Below are 22,163 nucleotides of genomic sequence, written 5' to 3' on the forward strand. Positions count from 1 at the left end.
CTTCGTCTGTCACCTGCATAGAAGGGTACATGATAGTAGTATAATTTCACTGTACCTTAAGTCAACTTAAGCTGTCCCAAAATATGGCAGTCTTGCTATATAAGCTCCGTAAGCTTTTATGTTCCTATTCTGCCTTTTAATTTTCATGTAGTGCTTATTTTAAAGGTTTTGACCTAGGCAACTTTAAAAGACACCTTTCATCACGTGTGCTATTGTCAGTACTGCAACTGAAGTCACGTTCATAGGCCAGACAAATGGTTGTTATCTATTGTTTGCCTGCTGAAATGTCTGTCAGTTTAGAAATTTTTGCTTTTCTTGCTTGCAATTGAAAAAACAACCTAAAAAAGTTTTACCGTAGGGCCCATTGCTAGACAGGTTCTTTAACTAAGTTTAAGAGCAGAATCAAAATATTTTTCTTTTTTTAATGGATGATATGATCTAGTACAGTTACAGTTTGGTTATGTTTGGGGCTCAGGAGCATGCGCAGCCTTGTAACTGTAAAAATACCGGGATTCTATCCAAATCTATTTTATACATGAATGCTATTCTGATATTTAATTTGTCAGTGCTGAGAAGTTTGACTTTTTTTGCTGTCATTGACATTGGTACTTTACATTTGGTATTGACTACATTGCGTCTTGGCTAGCTGAAGTTACTAAATACCAGAATGACTTTGAATTTTTTACTTCTGTCTTAGGTTTGAAATCTCAGTCAAAAAGAGCTGTTTCATCCACCCCTCCACGTCCACCATCAAGGCGAGGAAGAGTGATGGTGGATAAAGTAGGTACGTCTTCCTCAGGAGGAGAATCTTCCAGCAAGACCATTAGTGTTCCAGTCTTTCATCTATACCATAAACTTCTACCAGGTAACTTTAATAACTGTTTTTAAAATTCAAAATTATGGTCTTTTTCAGTGGTTGATACGTCATCAGAAAGTAGATGTAATGCTAACAGACATCTTTATCTTTCTGTTGAGCACCTCGAAGTGTAGAGCCCTTCTGGGTTGGGTAACAGCTTTCAACTGGAAGTGGAGTATAATAACATCATAGCAGATTAACAAAAATAAGAATTATGCTGATCTTCCTTAAAGTTTAGTTCCCTGTTCGTAAACAAAATCTCAAAAACATTTCCACTTTCACTGAGAAATAAAAGGCGGGTGGGTTTGTAAGGTGACTCACATTTTCTTTGACCTGCAAGGCAGAACTAAACTGGTATTTGTGCCCTGTTATTTTATGTTCTGAGTGGGCAGCCAGCTTGTATTGGTCTCCGGAAGGTTGATTTGCCGGTTCAGGAATATTCTTGAATTCCATAATACTTGTGTTTTCAAAAACAGCGTGTCTTAAGCAGTTAGTCATGTGTTACGTATAGCAGTTAGGTACTCACATTTTATCAGCTGTCTGGACAAAGCTGGTGGCAATGTTGTAGCTGGGGCACAGAGAGATCTCTCTGTCCTATAGAGAGAGATTGGTGTGACTGAAATTCTTAACGTTACATCAGGGATAAAGAACAGAAACATGGGTGAAACACTTTAATATTATGCGGAAGAGCTTCTTACCTGTTTTACAGTGTAAAAACAAGGAACCAGCTAATGGAATTAAGTGGTAAACTTCCAATCAAAGTCATTTTCACCCAAGAAAAAACTAAATTTGGAACTTACTACAGAATGGTTGGCTTTGAGGCTATCCTCTGGCAATTATTAGAGGGATCATATACTTGGATTAAGATATCTAAAATTGATATAGTTAATGCTACCATTTTGGAAAGGAGATCAAAACTCAGTGTCTGTTTCAGTATCTAACTGGTAAAGGTTGACTGTCTGCTAAAGGTAATGTAGACCATCCTGTATTTGTGATCTGATCAATCACACGTCTTGCGCAACAGCCAGTTGTTACAAAAAAAGAAGCCATGGAAAGCAGAGTCAGTGATTAAAAAAAGGGCAGAAAATGTCTTCACTTGCACAATGGCAAGACATTTCTAATTTTCATTTCTTAAGACACCATCTTTCATTGAAGAAACAGGTTGCTACTAAAGACCTTCCTGGAACTTGTGTTACTTGATTAAGCACAGTCAAGATGAAATGGGCATGCTAAGCATATTATATGATTCAACTCTAAAACACTTCACTTTATGTAAGTCTACTTGTTATCAAGGAAAAATTGTTCTGCCTTGAGAGTAACTTGTAATTTCAGGAAAGAACATATTCTTCGTAAACAGCAGAGTGGCCAAAATCTTGATTTGAGTAATCAGTTTGGGCTGTATTGCATCTGCATTTCAAGTCTGCGCTGCTGCTGAGAAAAGTGTTCCTGGCAGTGCCATTCATTTTTTCTTGCTGAGTTGTGTCCCGACACAAGAGTAGTGAGCTATGCTTGGGACTAATAGGACTGAAAAGAATTGCAGGTTTCTTTGTTCTCCACTTTTTTCCACTTCAGCCATTTTACCTTATGGTCACACACCTTTATGCCACCACAATTCAAATGTGATGCAGGGGTGGGGTTTAATAGTAGGGGACGGGCTTAAAATGCACATCAAATTACAGCCTTAGCCATTTGTTAAATATGCCAAGTGCTTGGGCTCTCGGCACAGAGCTGCTTTAGGGAATGTTGGCATAGTTCTTTGATAGTTGGTTCCAAATTGATGGGGCCCCTTTTCCCAAGAGAACAAATGTTAAAATTAAGGCCTTGGTTTGGAGCCAGATAATATTTAGTCTACTTGGCATCTGTGGTACAGTTAATGAACAGCACCTGGACATGTATGTTAAAATAACCCAATCATAATTTTCCTCTCTGACTCGATGCCATTGTTGTTTAGGCCAACCGTTACCAGCTGAAATGACACTTGCCCAGCTTCTGACTCTGCTGTATGACCGTAAACTCCCTCAAGGATACCGATCGATAGATTTGACAGTTAAGCTTGGTTCCAAAGTCATCTCAGATCCAAGCTTATCGAAAACAGACTCATTTAAACGTCTTCACACAGAAAAAGGTGAGTATTCTTACTTTTTTGGTATGTTCCTTTTCAAAATGCTTTTATTTTGGACAAAAATTGTTTTGATTTTTCTTGGTAAGAAGCAGCAGTTTTCTGTATTTTCTTGGATGATGTTCCTGAGCCATTCTCTACAGGGCAAGTGCTAAACTTGGTGATAAAGAACAAATTCATTGCCTGTCTTTAGATTGTATCTATAAGATGCACCAATATGGTTGTTCTGGTTTCACTTTTCTTTCTTCATTGTAGTGTTGTATATGATACGGTTATATGATTGTATAGATACCATGTATTTTATTTCTTGACATGTATACCACTTCTCTGTACTAAGTGTTTCTGCTGATAACCAGGGCAGATTAAATAATGCAGGAGCTGTTTGAAACCTTATGAATTAGAGAAGCCTGTGAAATTTTTTATTGCGGCAACTTGGGTACTTAAATGCTTCTTTGAAAATGGGAATTATTCTCAAGCCCATCTAAGCCAGTCTTGTAACTCTAGCTTTTAAAAAACATTATTTTTAACATTTTTCTAATATGATCTGTTTCTTGCTAAGGTTTTTTCTAATTGCTTGCTATCTACTTACTCATAGTGCTGGGGAAAGGGGAGGGAGGAGCTGCATCCAAGGAATCTGTTTTGAAATATTTTGATATCATTCTTTTAGGGAAGGACTTAGAAGAATGGGACCTTAAAATTAAGCTAAGGTGGTCTGCTGATCACCAGCCTGCTGACACAGCATGGAATTACAAAGTTAATCATTCGGCTATTTTAAGACAGGGCTTCTTGTAAAGACTGTTCACTTGGTAGATCAATCTCCTTCTAGAAAAGATAAGAAACAAAAAAGAGGAGTTGAAAAAAAGAAAAGTCTATTTTCTTGCTATCTGGTCTGAGCTAAGTATTTCATGACTCCATGTAATGGCTGGATATACAGATCTCTCACACTATTGAGAGGCCTTTCTCTTTCAAATGATATTTTTGTTTTGTCTTGCTGTTTATTTAAATTCTAAACATATAATAAATATTTTTCTATTTGAATGAAACTTAAAAATCATTAGAGAAGGTTCAGTTTAGTAGTAGAGTTGCATGTGAAAACATGAAGGTCCTCTTTGAACTTTTATTAAGTTACTAGGCTTTTGTTTTTTAAACTTGAGACTAATACTTTTGAAAATTTGAATTTGTCGTTACAAATCCATTGATCTATGGTGCTCTACAGCAAATATTAGTTACATTCAGATGTTTCACAATCACCACTCATCAGTTATGAAGGTTAGTGCTACTGCTTTTTAATGACTAGTTTTTAATATCTATAGAAATCATTCTTGCATATCAGTTTTTCCTTGTTCATTACTTAAAGTAGACTTTTTTTATCTGTGGTGGATAGATTTTATAGCTTCACATGGTGTCTCTAGAGCTGCATTTACTACTACTATACTTGGGGAAAAGTATAATTTTTTTTTTTTCCTGTGTGTTTCAATGCCTTTGTTCAAGATCAGCGGTTTTCCATAGCTGAAGTGCATGACTTCACTGAAAACTTGCAGAACATTCATGGAGGTGAAATGGTTGAAATTCGGTTATACGAAGATTAACTAAAAGAAGTACTGGAGAAGCATACTTAAGTGTAACTCCTTGCAACTATATTTAAGATATGAAAGGAGTAGCATTATATTTGCACTCATAATAAAAGATCTGCCTATACCCTTACTCACTGATAACATATTTTGCAAGTGTCTTTTGCAGAGAAGCATTTGGCCTTAGTGATTTTTCTGTGCATTCTGAATATTTGTGTGTGTCTATTTTCTTGTTTTCCTTCTTTGGGAAGGCTTACAGATTTTTACACTGTAAAATGGTGTAAAGCAGAGGGGTGAGTCTTCCTTTAAAACCTTTATTTTGAAATTTTCCTTATTAAGGAAATCTAACCTTTCTCGTGGTCTGATCAATTTGTATCATCGCAAGCAATTGAACTGTAAATAGTGTTCAGCCTAGTGTGGTGGAATCCTCCACACGTCTGACAGAAGGTGATCCCTTGCTGAGACCAGCATGTTTGCAGACATCCTCACCCACTATCTGTGGTGGCAGGGAAAATTTCCACAGAGGTGGTTTCTGTCTGTATCCTTACGAACAGTAGACATCAAAGCTGTATGTACTCAAAGTGTTACGTTTGGTCTCTTTCTTACAAGGATTATCCTGCTTTGGAAGTGTAGGTGACCTTTTCTATTTCTCATAGTCCTTCGGGTTGAATTAAGGAGAATTGATGTACATACTCCTACATATCCCTGACCAGAGCTTATTAAATCTGATACCTTGATCACATTGCTCCGTAGCAATGTGCTTCTCCCACAACATATCCATGATGCCCTTGTAACCTGGTGCTTTTTGCATATTTACAAGTTGAGAATTAGGATGGGGAAAGACCTGCTGTTTCTTATTCCCTTTCAAATTAGGAAAGAAAAGGTTTTAAAAGATAAAGTATCTGTGGTTAAAACTTAAAAAAAAAAAAAAAAAAAAAAAAAAAAAAAATTAGTTTTGGAGTTTTGGTAGCTGCATGAATTATGTTTTAATGTGCTTCCATGTTTTTACAAGTATATAATAAATGGTAGCATGTGTGCATACAAATATTTTAAGTATAATCGTGGATTTTCAGCTGGGTGTCAGACTACTCACAGCAAAGAGATACTGAGACCACTTGATCTATGCTGCCTTTTGATGTGGATATACTGTGAAGGCTTTGAAGACCACTGCATTATAGTATTCAACAACATAATCTGCAATACAGATTCTTTAGATTAAATAAATTGAATATTCACTGTGAAGTTTGCTTGTGGTAATGAGCAGAGGATTAATTTTTGGCAAAATGAATTGTGGTAGGGTTCTGTATATACAAACTGTGTGCATCATTCTATAAAATGATCAGATTTTTTGTCCATTGTACAAGATATTACAGTGCTTAGTCATAAACTGGGAGGATGGAGGCTAGTAGAAAGTTAAAAATAGAGATCTTGATACTTTTTATGGGGAAGAACAGAATTAAATCTCACAGCTTTGGCAGAGAGGTATTTTGACACCTCACAGAGAGGAGATGTGAGAATGATAGGTGTGGTGAGTGATAGGTGATAGGACTTTACAGATGGTGAGTTAAATGATGGGAAAGGGGAAACTAAAAAAAATTCTTGTTCAGCATTTTTGAAAAAATAGCAAGACTAACTTAAGTAAGGTTATCTTTCCTTTCTTCAATTACGAACTCTTTATTGGAGAGTAACAAACCTACTCTTACCTCCTAGATGAAGGACAGTGTTAAAAAATGTCATACTTCCAAAGTCAACAAAATTTTGAAGACATAGATCAAATTCTAATAAAACATAAAATTCTAACAATTAACATGTAACCCTGTATAAATAATCCCAAGTTATGACATGGATCTGCCATCACTGGCAAAAGGTACCACGAATACTTTTATTTTCTTTTGATACTCTTGTACTCATTTGTTTCAGGTTCTTGACTCAGGCTTTGCTTAAGAAGGAACTGGTACTTTTGAAGTACACTTTTAAGTGAGGATGAAGAGGTAAACACAATATTGATGATGATGTATTAATTTCTTTTACCCCTGTGTTTTTGTAGAACATGCAGATTTACTGGGACCTTGCCCTGAAGATGAAGCCATCAGTCCTGGGGATGAGTGTATGGATGCAGTGCTAGATGAATCGCTTCTTGAAACCTGTCCCATTCAGTCTCCACTGCAAGTTTTTGCAGGAATGGGTGGATTGGCCCTCATTGCAGAGAGACTCCCTATGCTTTATCCTGATGTAATTCAGCAAGTGAGTGAAAAAACTAGTGTAGAAAAACCTGCTAAGAGTGTTTTGTTTGTTTGTTTAAGGACAGTATTTTCCTCATATTTCTCTATGGTTCAGTTTGACATCTCAGTTATGTGGGGAAGCTGCTTTAAAATAGGCGAGTGCATAACTCCACAGCCCAGTCCAGCTATACATGCTGCTTCCCTACACATGTTATAGGCTGCTTGAGTATCCATGTCCCTGTGGAACAAATGCACGAATTCAGTGTTGCTGTTTGCCTCACTTCTGTTAATTCGTAAAGTATCTTGGAGGGTGCAGTAACATAAAGTTGCTGATGTACTATGAATCCATACTTGCTTATCATTTAATTGCTCATGTAAATGTACCTTCAGGGGGTTTTTTTTAATGGTTAAGTGAAATTCAGTTCTCAAAGCAGATGATATAATTTTTTTAGATTTATTATTATAAACAATAAATAACTTCATAATTATCTTTATAATCTTATATCTAAAATAAAATTATATAATAAATAATACATGTGTTATCTATTTGTATACTTATTATAATTATGTATAGAATTTCTCTGGAGGCGCTGATAGGCTTTTCAGAAGTGTCAGTAGTGGCATTAGTGTGGAATTACTCCTTTGGCTGCTGTTCTAGGTACACAATCTTTATTAAAAAGGGAAAAAATAACCTGTGAATTATTCAAATTCTGTTTGGCTATATTTTTGAAATTTTTGGCTGATACTCTTCATAGGAAAGATTGTGAATATTTATTCCCTTTGAAATTAAGTTAATCATGAGTTAAGGGTGCTATTCAGTACCCTGACTGCAAAACTGAGGCAGGAATAAGGAACCCTGTAGTGAGACCAGGTACTTAGTATGAATCCTTGGCAAATAGTTCTGCAAAGAAGTTTTAGAGGTCTAGTATCAAGCCTGTTAAAAAATTAAAAGTTAAGGAAATGTGTTCTCATAAGCAATTACTGTATTTTGAAATGCAAGAGAGAGAACGATTGAAGAAGACTGATTAATGGAATTCTGCAATATTGATGAAAGGCAACTTATGACCATGAGAAATTTCATCCCTTTTTTTCCTTCTTTTTCGATAGTCCTGGGAAGTTATTTTCTTTTCACAATTTTTTAGCTTGAGATATAATGTGGATTCAAATACTGAATAAGAATTCTGTGATCCATAAAAACAAATTAAGTATAGTAATACCAAATAGAAGATTCAGAGTGAAGACTGATGAATTCTCCAGACTCTTCATTCCTTAATTTTACTTTTATATTTCTTTAAGTCACTGATATTTCTGATTTTGTAAACTCTGTATTTTAGGATTTTCTTAATTACTATCTTAATGTGTAGATGATTGGAATAAATGCAGCTAAACATGGCTTTGACTTTTAATTAGAAATTTGGTATTCTGAATAAATTCTGCAAGGGCTTTTCAGATTAATCTTTTCCGGTTTAGATCAGTCTGGTGATAAATAGTAAAATTTTAAATATGATTGCATCAGTTCATCTGAGTAGCATAAAAGCGTGACGCTTCTGTGATGTTTAATTATGAGAGGGACCTGGGTGTCATACCTTCATTTTAACTGAGTGTATGACTGTTTCCTGGGGAATTGTACAACTGTTATCCCCCTTAAACTCTGATTCCCATCATAATGCCTGGCTGCATAGTCTTCTGTGCAGTATTAGTTCATAAAATAGAACTACAGACTGTTGTGTTAGAGCATAATAGTGATAAAGCCTGCCAAATCAATCAAAAACCCGAAAGGAGCACGAGTTGCTACAAGACTGCTAAGACACCCAAATTTCTTCTTAGTTTTTAAAGGTATTATGATTAATTGTTCTCCTTTTTGCAATATGTAATTAAAAATTAACCACTTGAGTTCACGCTGTTTGTTAAAAATAAAAGGGCCATTTCTTACTTAACAGTCTGATTTATAAACTAATCTTTGTTTATTTCTGTGTAATTTATGTCTCCTATGACTCTCGATTTTAAGCAACACTTTTTTAACTGAGGATTTTAGGTTGGCAAAATACAGTTGCTTGCTTGTGTAGGCAGGACTTTCTAGAACTGTATTGAAAATGCAACAAGTATGCCCTTTTAAACCATTTAGCCTGGTCTCCGTATCTGTAAATGGTAGTGTATTTCATGTGACTTTTTAATAGTGTCCTATATTAAGATTGTATGTCCTTTAGATCCTAACTTTAATAAAATTTTTGCCTAGGTGATTAACTGAATGACTAACAATTTTTTTTTGGTTTTGTTTTTGCTGGTTAAGGTGAGCACTCCAGTGGTTACATCGACCACGCAGGAAAAGCAGAAGGACAGTGATCAGTTTGAATGGGTTACCATTGAACAATCAGGGGAATTGGTGTATGAAGCACCAGAAACAATTGCTGCAGAACCTCCACCGATCAAGTCAACAGTTCAGACTATGTCTCCCATACCCGCGCATTCTTTGGCTGCCTTTGGTTTATTTCTTCGTCTCCCGGGCTATGCTGAGGTGCTGCTAAAAGAACGGAAACATGCTCAGTGTCTGTTGAGATTGGTGTTGGGAGTTACAGATGATGGTGAAGGAAGTATGTGCTGCAATTATTATGTTTCTTTGTAGACCACGGCTAGATAATTTTACTTAAATTCATTTACACTGTAATATTTTTAGCAGGAAGTTAGAATTGATTTGTGCAGAACTGTGTTGCTAGCATCTTTGATAGTCTGTTGTCCCTAAATATTAAATTCTGTCTGGCAAAGTTTTGTCATAATCACCAGTATTCAAGTGTTCCCATCTAGATGTCAGAGTAATTGTAAAATAACTGCTGATAAAACTTACAATGACACTGTCAAGATGACAGTGTGCTCAGACAGAACAATCTGAGTAGCTGGGTGTGCTCAACTAATTGAGCAAACACCATATAATTCTGCAACCAGATGCCAAATAATATGGATGGGAGCGTAGCTGCAACAGATGTAGAATAAACTCTTGAATAATGCTGTTTTAGAAAAGGGGAGAAAGATCTAAAGGTCATAGTGCTCAAATTAGCTGAGCAGGAGCTCTACTTTAATGGTGTGAGTTCAGAGGGAGAAATGGGGTATTCTTCGATGAATGAACAGATGAGCTGAGAGACAATTTGTAGTCAGTGTCTTTGCAACCAAACCTGGAATTCTGCATATAGTTCTAATATTTGTATTTTTTAGTGTTTTGAAAAACTGGAAGAGTGTATGTGAAAGATGTTTCAGTACTTTTAAGATATTTCCTTTCATTATGACTGAAAAGAATGCTGTTTTTTCTATGCAGTAATCAACTGAAGTTAGTCTCTATTCAGCAGCCTGTAGAGTGGTGGACAACACGTAGCTTGTAAGACCAACTGAGGAACTAAGAACCTTGTTTACCTTCCCTTCTGTTTATGTTTTTATTTCTGTTGTATTTAGGTACAGGACAGTAGACAAGAATAAACTGGATAACAAAAACTCAGTCTGGCTGCTTGCACCCACCTAATTTGAGTAGTAATTAACTGAAGGACTATATGCAGTCCCTCAGATTTTTATGTCTTTGAGTGGTTCTAGTCCCCTGCTATTGCAAACAATTTTATATCCTTTTTTTTTTTTAAATAAAGAGACCAACTCAAACCCTTAAAACTTGGGTTGCTTTCTTTTTTGTGTGTGTGCATCCACTGTTGCTATTGGAATACAGTTCCAAAACATCATTTTCCTGATAAGTAGGGGCTGCTTTAATTTTCCACCTAAATTTATTCATATCCAGTTTGTGCATTAATATTTTCCTTTTCTGTTGGAAATGCATCTTTTTGTACACCTAGAATCTCTCTATTTCCTTGCATAATGTGAAGAGCTGCACTTATAAATCCATAGCTTATAGATTAAACATAGATTCAGTTGTCTGCGAAAACAAATGATAGGCAAATGTGTAGATTTTCTTTTTTTTGTCTCCTTGTCATTTGGCTACACCTGCAGTTCTGGAAGTCTATCAGGTGGGCCTTTTTCTAGAGGTGTTCAGTTTTATTTATGAAGATCCCACTCAGGACTTTTTGCTTCCTTCTTGTTATTGTCTTTACAAAGAGTATCAGATAGATATGAATTAACTCGTGTGTATGCATGTGTGTGTGTAGATACATATACATACAAATATAGACATAAATATTTGTAATGTATTTCAGTTTAGACCTCTGGATGATGATATAGCTCATAAACTCTAAGAATGAGGGAGAAAATAATATAAATATATTTAAAATAAGAAGCAAACTTCTGAACAGAGTTGGCTATTTTGAAGTATTTTCAGTTGTCAAATATCTCTATTTACATATGCACTGGGGAAGGAATGTGAAATGCATTGTTAAATACAGGAAAAAATTGAGACAGTTTCCCAAATCTGAGTACGTTGCATTAATAGGTCACTCTATTACTTGAAATGTGGCTTTTTAAAAAAGTCATTTTTGCTCATAATTTAAAAGAGTTAAAATTATAATAATTATAATAATAATTTTACAAAATTCAGACACGCAGCTCATCTAATTAAAATTATGTTAGTATTTCACCATGTATTCAACTTGAATAGCATCACAGCTTGGATTGTGTCAGTGACTTAATTCCCACTGTGGCCACATGAATATGAAAAAAAATCCTACATCATGATAAACCACCACACCTTGTCATCTGAGCTGCTATTAGCTGACCACGTGCATTCTTTAACTTTCTGTAGTTGGAATGTTTTAAAAAAAATAAAAATTAAAAAAATTAGTCCGAACCACCTTCATTTTCTTCATTCAGAAATATGACCTGAAATGTAGTCAAATACAGAAGTATACTCAATATTACTCACAAACTAAGTTTTTTCCCTGGAAATGGCGAATCAGATTTTATAACTTTGGTTCTTAACCAAATCCATAAAGGAAATAAAGAAACATTCTTTCTTCTACACTCTTCTCCTGCTGAAAATTGTTTGTGAAGAGAAACCTAATATTAGATAGCTTACTATATGCAAATGCTTAGGTCCTTAGTATATTTCTGTATGTGTTGTTTACAAACCATTGCGGAGATTAACAGGCTGTATTGAACTATAGAAAGAAAATGTGATTTTGATATTTTTCTTCTTCAATCTAGGTCATATCCTGCAGTCTCCTTCAGCGAACGTGCTTCCAACTCTGCCCTTCCATGTGTTGCGTAGTTTGTTCAGCACTACACCATTGACTACTGACGATGGAGTACTGCTTAGGCGGATGGCACTGGAGATTGGGGCCATACATCTTATCCTTGCTTGTCTGTCTGCTCTAAGCCACCATGCACCAAGAGTGCCCAACTCTAGTCCCAACCAGGCGGAGGTAAGTTTAGCAGCAAAATAATTGCCATTGAGAAGCAGTAGGAGGTTTAACTATAAAAAAGAAAATAACCTCCATGCTTTCATTGTAGTCTAATTTCCGCAGAGTTGGCATTTGAATGAAGAGCAAAAATAATGACAAAGTACTTGATTAAGTACTTGTCCTTGCATGTTGCAAATAAACATAGTAATTGTGAAATTTAACCAACAAAGAAGGCTTGTCATGAGGCATTAAGGTGTAGTCAGTTTCTTTCACAGGACCTTCTTTTTCAGTGCATGAGTCATAATGCTCAATGGATGGTGGTTCTTTAATCCTCATTAGATAGCATGACCTCATTACCTTATTTAGCATTCATCATCTAAACTGTACTGGCTGCAAATTATTTCCTCTTAAATGCTTCACAAATGTAAATGAGTTGTGAAAATTAATGAATTAATGCAGTGATTTTTTTATCCCCTTTTTACTGATTGGGAAATGAGATTCAAAGACAAACACTTTCCATAGCATTCAAGATCCCGAGTGAATCTCCGAAATAAAACTTTTTCGAAGTACTTACTGTATTATACTACCCTCTATTCAGAATATGTATCCCCTGATTTTTTTAGGATTATGAGTTGCCATTTCTGCATAACATACCAATTGTCTATGAAAGTGTTTAAAAAAAAAATTCATGACTTGCCCTCTTTAGCATCTTCGTGGCAGAGGCTTGCATGAAAAAGTTCCTGGTGGCTAAATATAGCTAAGTTGATGCAAAATATAGGGCTGTCCATATTTTAGCAGCTCTGATACTGATGAGGGGTTGAGCAAGAAAGAGATGAAGCTATGCATGAGAATAATTCACTTTAATGGCTAGTCAAATTTAAGGGGAAGCTGAGATATTCTGCTCCTAATGGGGTATCAGGCTGCTGACACATTAACGCCTTAGCATTTTTGCATTTTTGGAGGGAAAGGGCAACCATTAATTCTTATCTCTGCTTCAGTTCTACCATGACCCCTTAAACAGCTTGCTTTCTCATAATTCATATCTATCAGGTGATAGATGGTAACTTGAAACTAGAGATCCGTCAGGGCTGCACTGAGGCTTGTATTTCTGGGGCCAGGCTTTCCCTTAAGTGCTTTAGGTCAGTGCTCATGACAGTCCTCTTGAGTGTTAAAGGCACAGCACGTTTATGAGTGATGTAATGAGTAATGTCTACATGTGAATAACCACACAGCTATTTCATCACTGAGATGCATTACATTCCTAGTGTAAAAGTTAAATGGTGATTCCAGACTACTGTCAGTATGTTACTTCATAGGTGATAACTTTTTTTTACCACTGCAGTCTGTTCATACATAATTTCTTCTCCTTCAAGTATAATCCTGAACAAAGTCACTGAAGAAGATCTGAACAGAAAATGAAACTTTTCAGAGCCGTAAATCAAATACTGCAAATGAAAGTTGTGCACCTACTCACATGACCTGCTTTCCAGTAAGGCTAATTGTCACTGAGTAACTCTAATGAAAGTAGGAAGTGTTCATCGCTTCAGAAAAATGAGGTCACTTCTTTAGGGTGCTAAATATATAATTAGGAAAGCGTTAATTAAAAAATGCTTATCAGAGTTTTTTCTGCATCCTTTTTGCCAAAGATCCGGTAAACTTTCAAAATTAGTGTAAGTACTTAAATAGTTTCATAAGGGCTAAGCAATATAATATTGGAGTTATGTTAGTAAAATGCAGTGATGCAGACCATTAGAAAAAGCTGTACAACCATCTCTGGAAAAATGCTGTCTCTCAGAACATTTTAAGGACAAGGTATTTCCCCCCTATTATCTGGAGAGGAAATGGTGTGTATTTTAGTGACCCAGAGATCATGTGTCAGAGCTATACATGTGACTTGCACCTCTTGCCATTTTGGAGCATTTACTCAAATCAGCACATGCTTGAGCATCTCAGCATTTCAGCTGTGTACTTTTGATGACATTTCTACTTCCATTCACTTCATCTAATTATGCTATTAAACTTGACTAGGTGTTAAACAGTAATAATTACAGAGCTGTGATGTTTAGCATGAAATGGATTAAGTAGCATTTTAATACCTTTAATCATTTAAGCAGTGGTAGTGTCTTAGACAAAAATGGGCTTACAAAAGGAATCACTTGCAACAATTTAGCACTGACCTGTACTGGAACTCCATGTGTGTGGCAGAGTCTTTCCTATCTAAAGCTTTGAATTCCCCTGAATCCCAATGAAATCTTTATTAAATTAATAAATTGGGATTACCTTCTTTTGCAGAACAAAGGCTTTCTAAAGAATTGGTTCATAAGATGAAGAAAGTTAAATTATTGTTGTGGTGTTTTGTTGTTTGTTTTTTGTTTTTTTTTTTTTAACTTAGCCACAGGTGTCAAGTACACACAGCAGTGCATCAACAGAAGAACAGCAGTTGTACTGGGCTAAGGGTACAGGCTTTGGAACAGGCTCCACAGCTTCAGGATGGGATGTTGAACAAGCTTTGACTAAGCAAAGGCTAGAAGAAGAGCACGTGACCTGCCTTCTGCAGGTGTGTAATAATGAAATTTTGATTAATGATTGGCACTTGAAACGTTAGAAACTGGATAATAAAAATTGAGCTTGTATTTTCTCAGTTATATAGCACGGTAATTATGGTATTTTGGGAAAAAATTAGTTTACAACCACCTGTCTACATGAAAAATGGTATAGATCATATTTTGAGTGAGGCTGTTTTCAAACGTCAGTAGGCTGCTGCATAAAAAAGACCTGAGTGGGTAAGCCTGGGTGACAGTTCTGAATAGACAATGAACCAAGAAGCATTCCAGTGTATTTCCCTGGAGCTGTCATATATCTCTGTGGACATAACTGCATTCAGTCAAAAGTAAGGACTGTCCATTAAAGGAGGTGGATGCGGGAATAAACATTTTGTTTTGTGTGCCAAATAATCTTACCTATTCATTTCTCTCATATTTTTGCTCTGCTTTAAGAAAATGCCCATAGTTGTTAGTGGTGTCCGTGAATATGTTATGCCAATATAACAAAATCTCACTCAAACATACTATAAAATCATGAGTATATCAATTAAATGACAATAGTAAATCACCAGTAAACATCCAGATCTTAGTAAAACTCTGATGCCTTCCAAATGGCTCATGCTAAGGAGAAGAAAATCCTGCATAATTAGGCTTTTCAGTCCATTGTGAGATGCGACCAACCCCTGTTACGTTAGGTCAGTGTAGGGAAAATGAGATTCTATCTAGTCATCAAAAATTTCATTCACAGAACTGTCAGCTCAAATGCATTAGCTAGCCTTACTGCTGGGGTAGAGCGCAAAGGAGATGAAATTCTGAAAATGCCCATGCCCTGACTGATGAAGTTATCATTTTGATGTAATCAGTTATTCCACTCACTGTAGATTACAAGGCACAAGTATCACGTCCCTTGCAAAAGCAAAACAAATAAAATCCAAAACAATTTTCCTAAGGAAGAAAGAGGAAAATCACCTGAGTCACTCTTGGCGAAGCTTCTAGGCAGTATTCTGTATTACACCATGCAGACGTTTAGCTATAACTGTCATAAGTCATGAGGTAAGGAGGCATTTGCTTTGGGCAGTCAGCAATTGTAGGAAGAAGTAGAAAGCCCTTCAGCATTTTGCTGAAGATGTCAGTCAGTTGTACAGCAGACTTTGCCTGGTCCCTTCTCTAGAAAGTTTGTTTAGAAAAATTCTGTTGTATGTAGTGCTGGTAAGATGCTGCAGCAAAATACCATGGGTAATGGGGTTAGAGCAAAGAGGGAGAATGAAAGGAAGAAGAGGCTAAGATTAATAGAGCCCCTGAGACTTCAAATAATACAGCCTTTCAAGACTTGAAGTTACTTAATTTGAGAGTACAAGTGCACAAATCAGACCCATGGAAGTGCATTAGGTTGTACGTCTACAACACATGGTAAGGGCCTGTGAACTCAGCAAGAACTACCCTTGGGACGAGCCGGTGTGCAGTCATGAGGTGACTCTCCCGCCATCGCTGAGGGGAAGGCTGCTCTTTGTTTACTGAAGCAAGAGCCATGCTCACAAGTGGGTGTTCAAGTAACTGTCATGCTCACTGTAAGTTGTTGTTTCATCTGTAAACCCTGAAGTCCCATCCAAAAGGAGGTTACAAATGTTTTTAAAACATTTTAACAGTTTAAAAAAAAGAAAAATCTTTTGTCTCAGTGGTGTGAGCTGGCAAACTCCTGCTTTGAGTAACTCCAGCAGTTTTGTCAAAATTCATGTTAATTGATCTCTTAAAGTCATTCAGAATTATAATAACTATTTAATTTTAGCATTAGCCAAAGTTGGAATCATAATCTAGTAACTGTATGGGATTTCTTCTGAGAGATCTTTGGGACTGCTGAAATAAATACCAGTCCTGCATTGGCAAAATAGCTAGTGAAGTATTATGGTGTCTTTCTTAAGGAAGGAAGGTCAAAGTTCTTTTGCCTAAAATAAATCAGGTTTGAATAAATATTTTTGTGTATTTCAGGTTCTTGCCAGTTACATAAATCCTGCAGGGAGTACCTCAAATGGAGAGCCCCAGACTAGCCATGAGGGGAGAGGACAAAACAGCAGTGCTCTTCCATCCGTTCTCCTAGAGCTACTCAGTCAATCTTGCCTCATCCCAGCAATGTCATCATACCTCCGCAACGATTCAGGTAATGTGCCGTTGTCTCCTTCTAAATCAAAGTTGGCTTACTTCTGTCAAATCAGTTTTTCTATAAACAATAGGTAGTTCTGGCTAGTTTCAATAAGTTTGCCGATTTAGAATTTTACTAATGGAACATTCACTTGAGCCTTAGAAAACAAAATGATAGTGTTCGTTGAAGTACTCACTTTTGTAACACTTTAAACTTTGTTCGTTTAATGTCTTTTTTAAATTTGAAATTTAATTCTTAAACTGTTGAAATTAGTATTTCCATCTGAAAAGTTTATATTTTAGTTGTTCTGTAGAAGATACATGGGGAGAGAGAGAGAGAGTACTTTACACAAGACCATGAATCTTACTGTGAAGAAAAATGTTAATTTTGTGAGAAAATTGAGCAGGTATATGCATAAAGTTGGTAAATGTTGGTAAATTATCTTTTACTTTGATCAGAGCTTTTTCTGATTTTTTCTGAAATATAAAAATAAGCCTCTTATCAAAACTGCAAAATATTTCAAATATATGGGAACAATGAAATTGTTGGGGTTTTTTTTAAAGGAAAAACAAATCATTTATAAGTTGTCATCGTGTTTCTACTCATAGTTTTAAAACGAACATTTTGATAGTTTCATCCAGTATGTTCTACCTTGCTGTGAAAACCATTTCAGTTGTACAAGGTAGTGTCAAGCAGTATAAGTTAAGCAGATGCCTGTGTGGAACTAATGGCAAAACCAGCATACTGGGTTTGTGATTTACGTTCAGTCTCACGAGATGACAGGCTTTAGTATAAAGATATAGATAAGCATTTTTTCTTCAGATAACTGTCAGCCTGAAGTTTTTAAACACTGCCTTAGCCTTAGGTTGAATTTTTGTTTAGTTGCTTTGTAAGGATGGATTTAGTCCCTGGGTAGCAGAAGGAGTTGTTCCAAATCTGAATAATTTGGGTTTGGACCCTTATTTTGCTTGCCCTATTTTTGGAGTAACTGCTAAATGTCTTGTCACATTACTGTGGTTCTCTTGAATGTGAGTTGTAGGGTGTGGCGATGTGAATTTCTTGAAACAGTGTCATAGCTTCTTGTTGAATTACACAGTATATTTTGTCTGCGGGGTAAAAGAGAAATCATCTGTGTCTTAAGTATTTGCAAAGCTACATAGGACTAAAACAAGAACGTGGCTCTTTTAATCTGTGGTAACTAGGGCATTACTTAATCTTGTATGATGGAATGGAAGTAGTTCAAAAAGTCTGCTGGGGCCTTATAGTAAAAATAAAAATATGAAGATGTTTCACTTGCCAGTCCACCGTTTGACACCTCTCCCTAATTTGGCAATGAATTTGTTGGTTCTATTTTGCACATATTGCAGTGAGGAAAATGAAGTCTGTAGCTTATACACCAGGCTTATAATTGCAAATGAAAATCTAATGTAAAACAGTTAAGTAAATGATAAAGTAAAACAATAAAGTAATCTTTCTAACAGATACTCATAAATTCTTCTTTGTTGAGGTAGAAAGGAAAAGTCACCGAAAGACCTGGCAAAAACACTGTGTTATCTAAAGGATGAAGCTGTTAGTTCTGAGTTATAGATGAATCGCAGCTGTTGAAATTGTTTTTTGCTGTTTTCCATAGAAAAGCGTATCTGTCTGTATAAGTCACCTTTAACTGGGGAAGAACAGTCGGATACTGATAGAAGAGATGAGATAATGTAGCTGGTAGAGAGAAGTTCAGACTAGTTTGGCTTTCAGGGACCATTTGTTTTCCCAAAGTACAAAGAAAAGGCAAAGTTTCAGTGGGAAATCTTCATTTTAGGTATGTTTTCCACTGCTGGACAAATAACCACTGTTATTTGTGGTTGGCAGGGGATGTTCATATGTTGTGCTTGTGAAATAAAAATTAGTAGAGTGAACAAAGCAGATGCTTCCTGCTTTTTCATAAATGGATCTATAGCTCTTAATGTAGCAGCGTCATTATGCTTAATAAATTGATCCAAGTGATAGTCTTGAATGCGTCCTGCTGTATTTGTTCAAAATTCCATACATAAAACTATAACTAACAATGTTGTTCTGGATTAAAAAAAAATAGCTTTTCAGGCTTATATCAGTCAAGCTTGTCTTTGAAAATGTAATAGGATATCAGTATGAGAGGGCAATGTGCAGAAAGGCATGACTTCTGGAAACAAAGTCTTCTCTTCATGAATATTTGAGTTAGATGCATTTAGTTTTAAAGGAGTTCCTGAAAATAGTTTGTCTTAGTGATAGCCAGGCATAATTCCAATGCAGTAATTACTTTTTAGTTCAAAAGCAGACAGATAATTCTCACATTAATGAGTCTGAGTTGCAGGTGATGCTGGGGCTCTCAGTGTCACTAACAGAGTGTCAGGAGACATAGCTGACAGAGCCTGGCTGTCGTAAGAGACACACAGGTTGAGAAGCTCTGGAGCTATGTTAAGCTGTGGTATGATGCTCGTAAGACTGAAAAATTCCCTTTTCCAATAGGGCTGAATGCCTACTCAGGGGGAGCAGGAAAGGGAACAGTGTTATTAGTAACACTCATGTGCATGGTCTTCTAGTTTTCAGACCAGCGTACCTTCTGCTATCAAAACCTACTTTCATGTGGAAGAAGCAGGTAACTGCATTCTTTCTGTGACATGCTGGACTGAGAAATTAGGACGCTGCATACAGAATGCTAATAGAGCATTCCCAGGTTCTGGCACCCCAGCAGGTACAAGCCGTGCCCAGCACAATGCTGACAGAAAATAACAATTTTCAGCAACTCTAACTTTCTCAGACTTGAAAGGATGCTAGTGGTACCAGTTAAAGGTTACCCTTATGCTCTATTCTGCTAACCTATTCCTCTACTAGATTTTTGGTTTTGCTGTAAACAGTTGCAATAAAAGTGATCTTCACATATTACATACCTGCCATATGCATAAAATTATGTGGGAAAAGTTTTCTGTAAAGAAATACAATATGCAGTGAAGCTGCTGGATGTGCTGTTTCCCTTTATTGCATGGTAGGCTAATACCACTTTGGTGATACAAGATAGTAACTATTTTGGTATTGATGAGAATTTTGTATTTGGTTTAAACATGTTCAGTTAGCGACAGGTATGATACATCCTGCTTGCAAAGTTGTTTTGGCAAAATTCTTGGACAATTCCAGTGTCAGAATATAAAATTGGCCTTTGTCACAGAAATTTATCTAGGTTTTTTGTTGCTTAAATATGTTTTGCCATCCCTGCTCAATTTGCCCAAAACATATATGGACTAGATTGTTACCTAGATTGTTCTAGATAAAAGTAATATTGATCAGGTAAGGAGTGCTCACTATTATTTAATCTTTTAGAAACCTCACCTTGAAGCAGATCTTTACAAACCAGATTGCTCTGACACATTCTGCAGCTTCATCTGCATCAGAGCAAGGTGATTGTGAAGTCCTTGAAAATTGTGAACTGACCACTTTCATTAATTTCCATAATTGCTTTTTTCTTGTAGAGGAAGAAGGTTTATCTGTCTATGAAGGACTTTCCTTATTATGGAAGATAGATCATAGCTCTAATCACAAGGAGCAATAGTGCTGTAATCCTCACCCTGTTTCTTGATCATTTTTTCCTGTGTTTGTTTCGTATCTTGGTATAGCATTACTGTGGCTTTTATTATCTTTCATTTTATAAATGAAAAAAGTTTATCTTTGTAACATGGTGAGATTTTTTTTTAACATTTGTGTTTATTCCTAAGTTCTTAATTCATGTTTACATTGGTAAAATTTGTGTCATTCTTAACTTCTGTATAATGGAACATCTCACGTGTATTAATTGCTGAGCATTTATGCACGTTTCACACCAAAATCTGCCATGGAAAACCTTTTCGCTGCTGTCTTGTGTACAGCACATTTCATTTGAAAGAATTACCACTGTAAGAACTCTTTCAAATATGTGAACATTTCTCTCCTTGAACAAAATGCACAACAATAAAATTTGTGCCATGCAACAAGAGGTTCCTAGCAAACATGTGACTGTCAGGTTCTAACTAGAGTACATGGCTATCTTGATCTAGATTTTGCTGATAAAAGTAAGAGTTACTTGACTGATGGACCTAGGTTTATGAAGACTAATGCAAGCTAGTATTTACAAGTGGGAGAGAAGAAAGCAGTAGTAGTAATAGTCTCTGTAGCTAACAATGTTTATAGAGAGAAGGCAGTGGAAGGGAATCATGAAATAGAAGGAAAATCAAGTGATTTTTAGGACAGGGACTGTATATTTTGTTACAGGCTTGGACAGTAAAAAGCCCACTGAAGCTGGGATTTATCAGTGATACCACAATATTAGGTAGACTCTTCTTGCTTAAAAATGTAGTTGTACTAGTTTGTCCCTAAACTAGGATCTAGCAAACCCTGAGATGACTTAATCTTGTTGAAAGCTGAAGAGTGACAGAGGTTTGGTACCACCTCTTCCTCGGAAGAATACCTCATAGCAAGTTGCAGAATTCTGCCTGAACTCTCTTTGCTTCAATTCCCAGGCTTACAGGAATCAGGTGATGTTGTGATTTTAGCTGGGGTTTTCTTGCAGCTCTTTCTTCACGTGCCCCCCTCTTAGCCACCCTTTCTTCTTTGGCGGAAAAAAGACTGCGTGTGATGTGGTCAGCATAGCTTGTGGTGGTACATTAGCTCAGGCTTCCTTGGGTTTGACTGCTGAGAAGAGATGATGCATTTCTGTGTGAGGGCTTTACTAAAAGGATTTTGTTTACTGACCAGCATGTTCCACTTTGTAAGAGTCCAATATTTGCTTTTAATGCACCTTTCATAGTTTACCAAGTACTGTCGCACCCTGGACTTGTGGATTCATTAACAGTTGTGCTGCTTCATCCCGCTGCCAAATACCTCATTGTGAACTTTATTTAGGAAGTACTATGGGCAAATCTGTTGAAGGTGAACGTACTGAATCTCTTTTCTGCCTCTTTTGATATACCTTTGTTAGCCGAGTCTGTTAAAGTCATACTTTTCAGGCCTCGCCTCCTTACCTCAGAGCTTGAACTACACTAGATTGCCTGCTGAAGTTAGAATATTTCTTTTCTATTAATCATACTTATTCTCAAGGCATTATATGGTGTTGCTTTAGTTTTTGCAAAGTAGTCCAGTTCCACTGGACTGAGTATGCTGAGTACTTCGGGAAGCTTGTATTCCCTTACAGGTCTCTGAAGTTGATACACTGAGCTCATTCAGCTAAGAGTTCTACATCTTTATTCATTCATTACTGAAGATGCGAAGGTACTACTGTAGTGTAAATGTTGAAATTCTGCTTTTCCCTAGACTATTGACTTTTTACTGTCTCTAATAAGAGGTAGTTGCTGTTAAGATATTTTTTGTTGTTGAGATTCTTATGCATATATTGGA

General features: G+C 36.3%; 1 protein-coding gene across 2 annotated transcripts in view; it reads left to right on the forward strand.

The window, feature by feature from the left end:
• The window catches only part of BIRC6 (baculoviral IAP repeat containing 6), a 189,855-nt gene that overhangs the window by 119,398 nt on the left and 48,294 nt on the right, over positions 1 to 22,163 (forward strand). For both annotated transcript variants that reach the window (XM_076334284.1, XM_076334283.1), the window contains exons 59-65: positions 698 to 865; positions 2,808 to 2,981; positions 6,594 to 6,790; positions 9,059 to 9,359; positions 11,896 to 12,113; positions 14,485 to 14,649; positions 16,622 to 16,790. In XM_076334284.1, the coding sequence (XP_076190399.1) occupies positions 698 to 865; positions 2,808 to 2,981; positions 6,594 to 6,790; positions 9,059 to 9,359; positions 11,896 to 12,113; positions 14,485 to 14,649; positions 16,622 to 16,790 (1,392 nt within the window). The remainder of the gene's footprint in view (positions 1 to 697; positions 866 to 2,807; positions 2,982 to 6,593; positions 6,791 to 9,058; positions 9,360 to 11,895; positions 12,114 to 14,484; positions 14,650 to 16,621; positions 16,791 to 22,163) is intronic.

This window comes from Aptenodytes patagonicus, chromosome 3 (genome assembly GCF_965638725.1).
Source record: "Aptenodytes patagonicus chromosome 3, bAptPat1.pri.cur, whole genome shotgun sequence".
In the NCBI taxonomy this organism is placed as follows: Eukaryota; Metazoa; Chordata; class Aves; order Sphenisciformes; family Spheniscidae; genus Aptenodytes; species Aptenodytes patagonicus.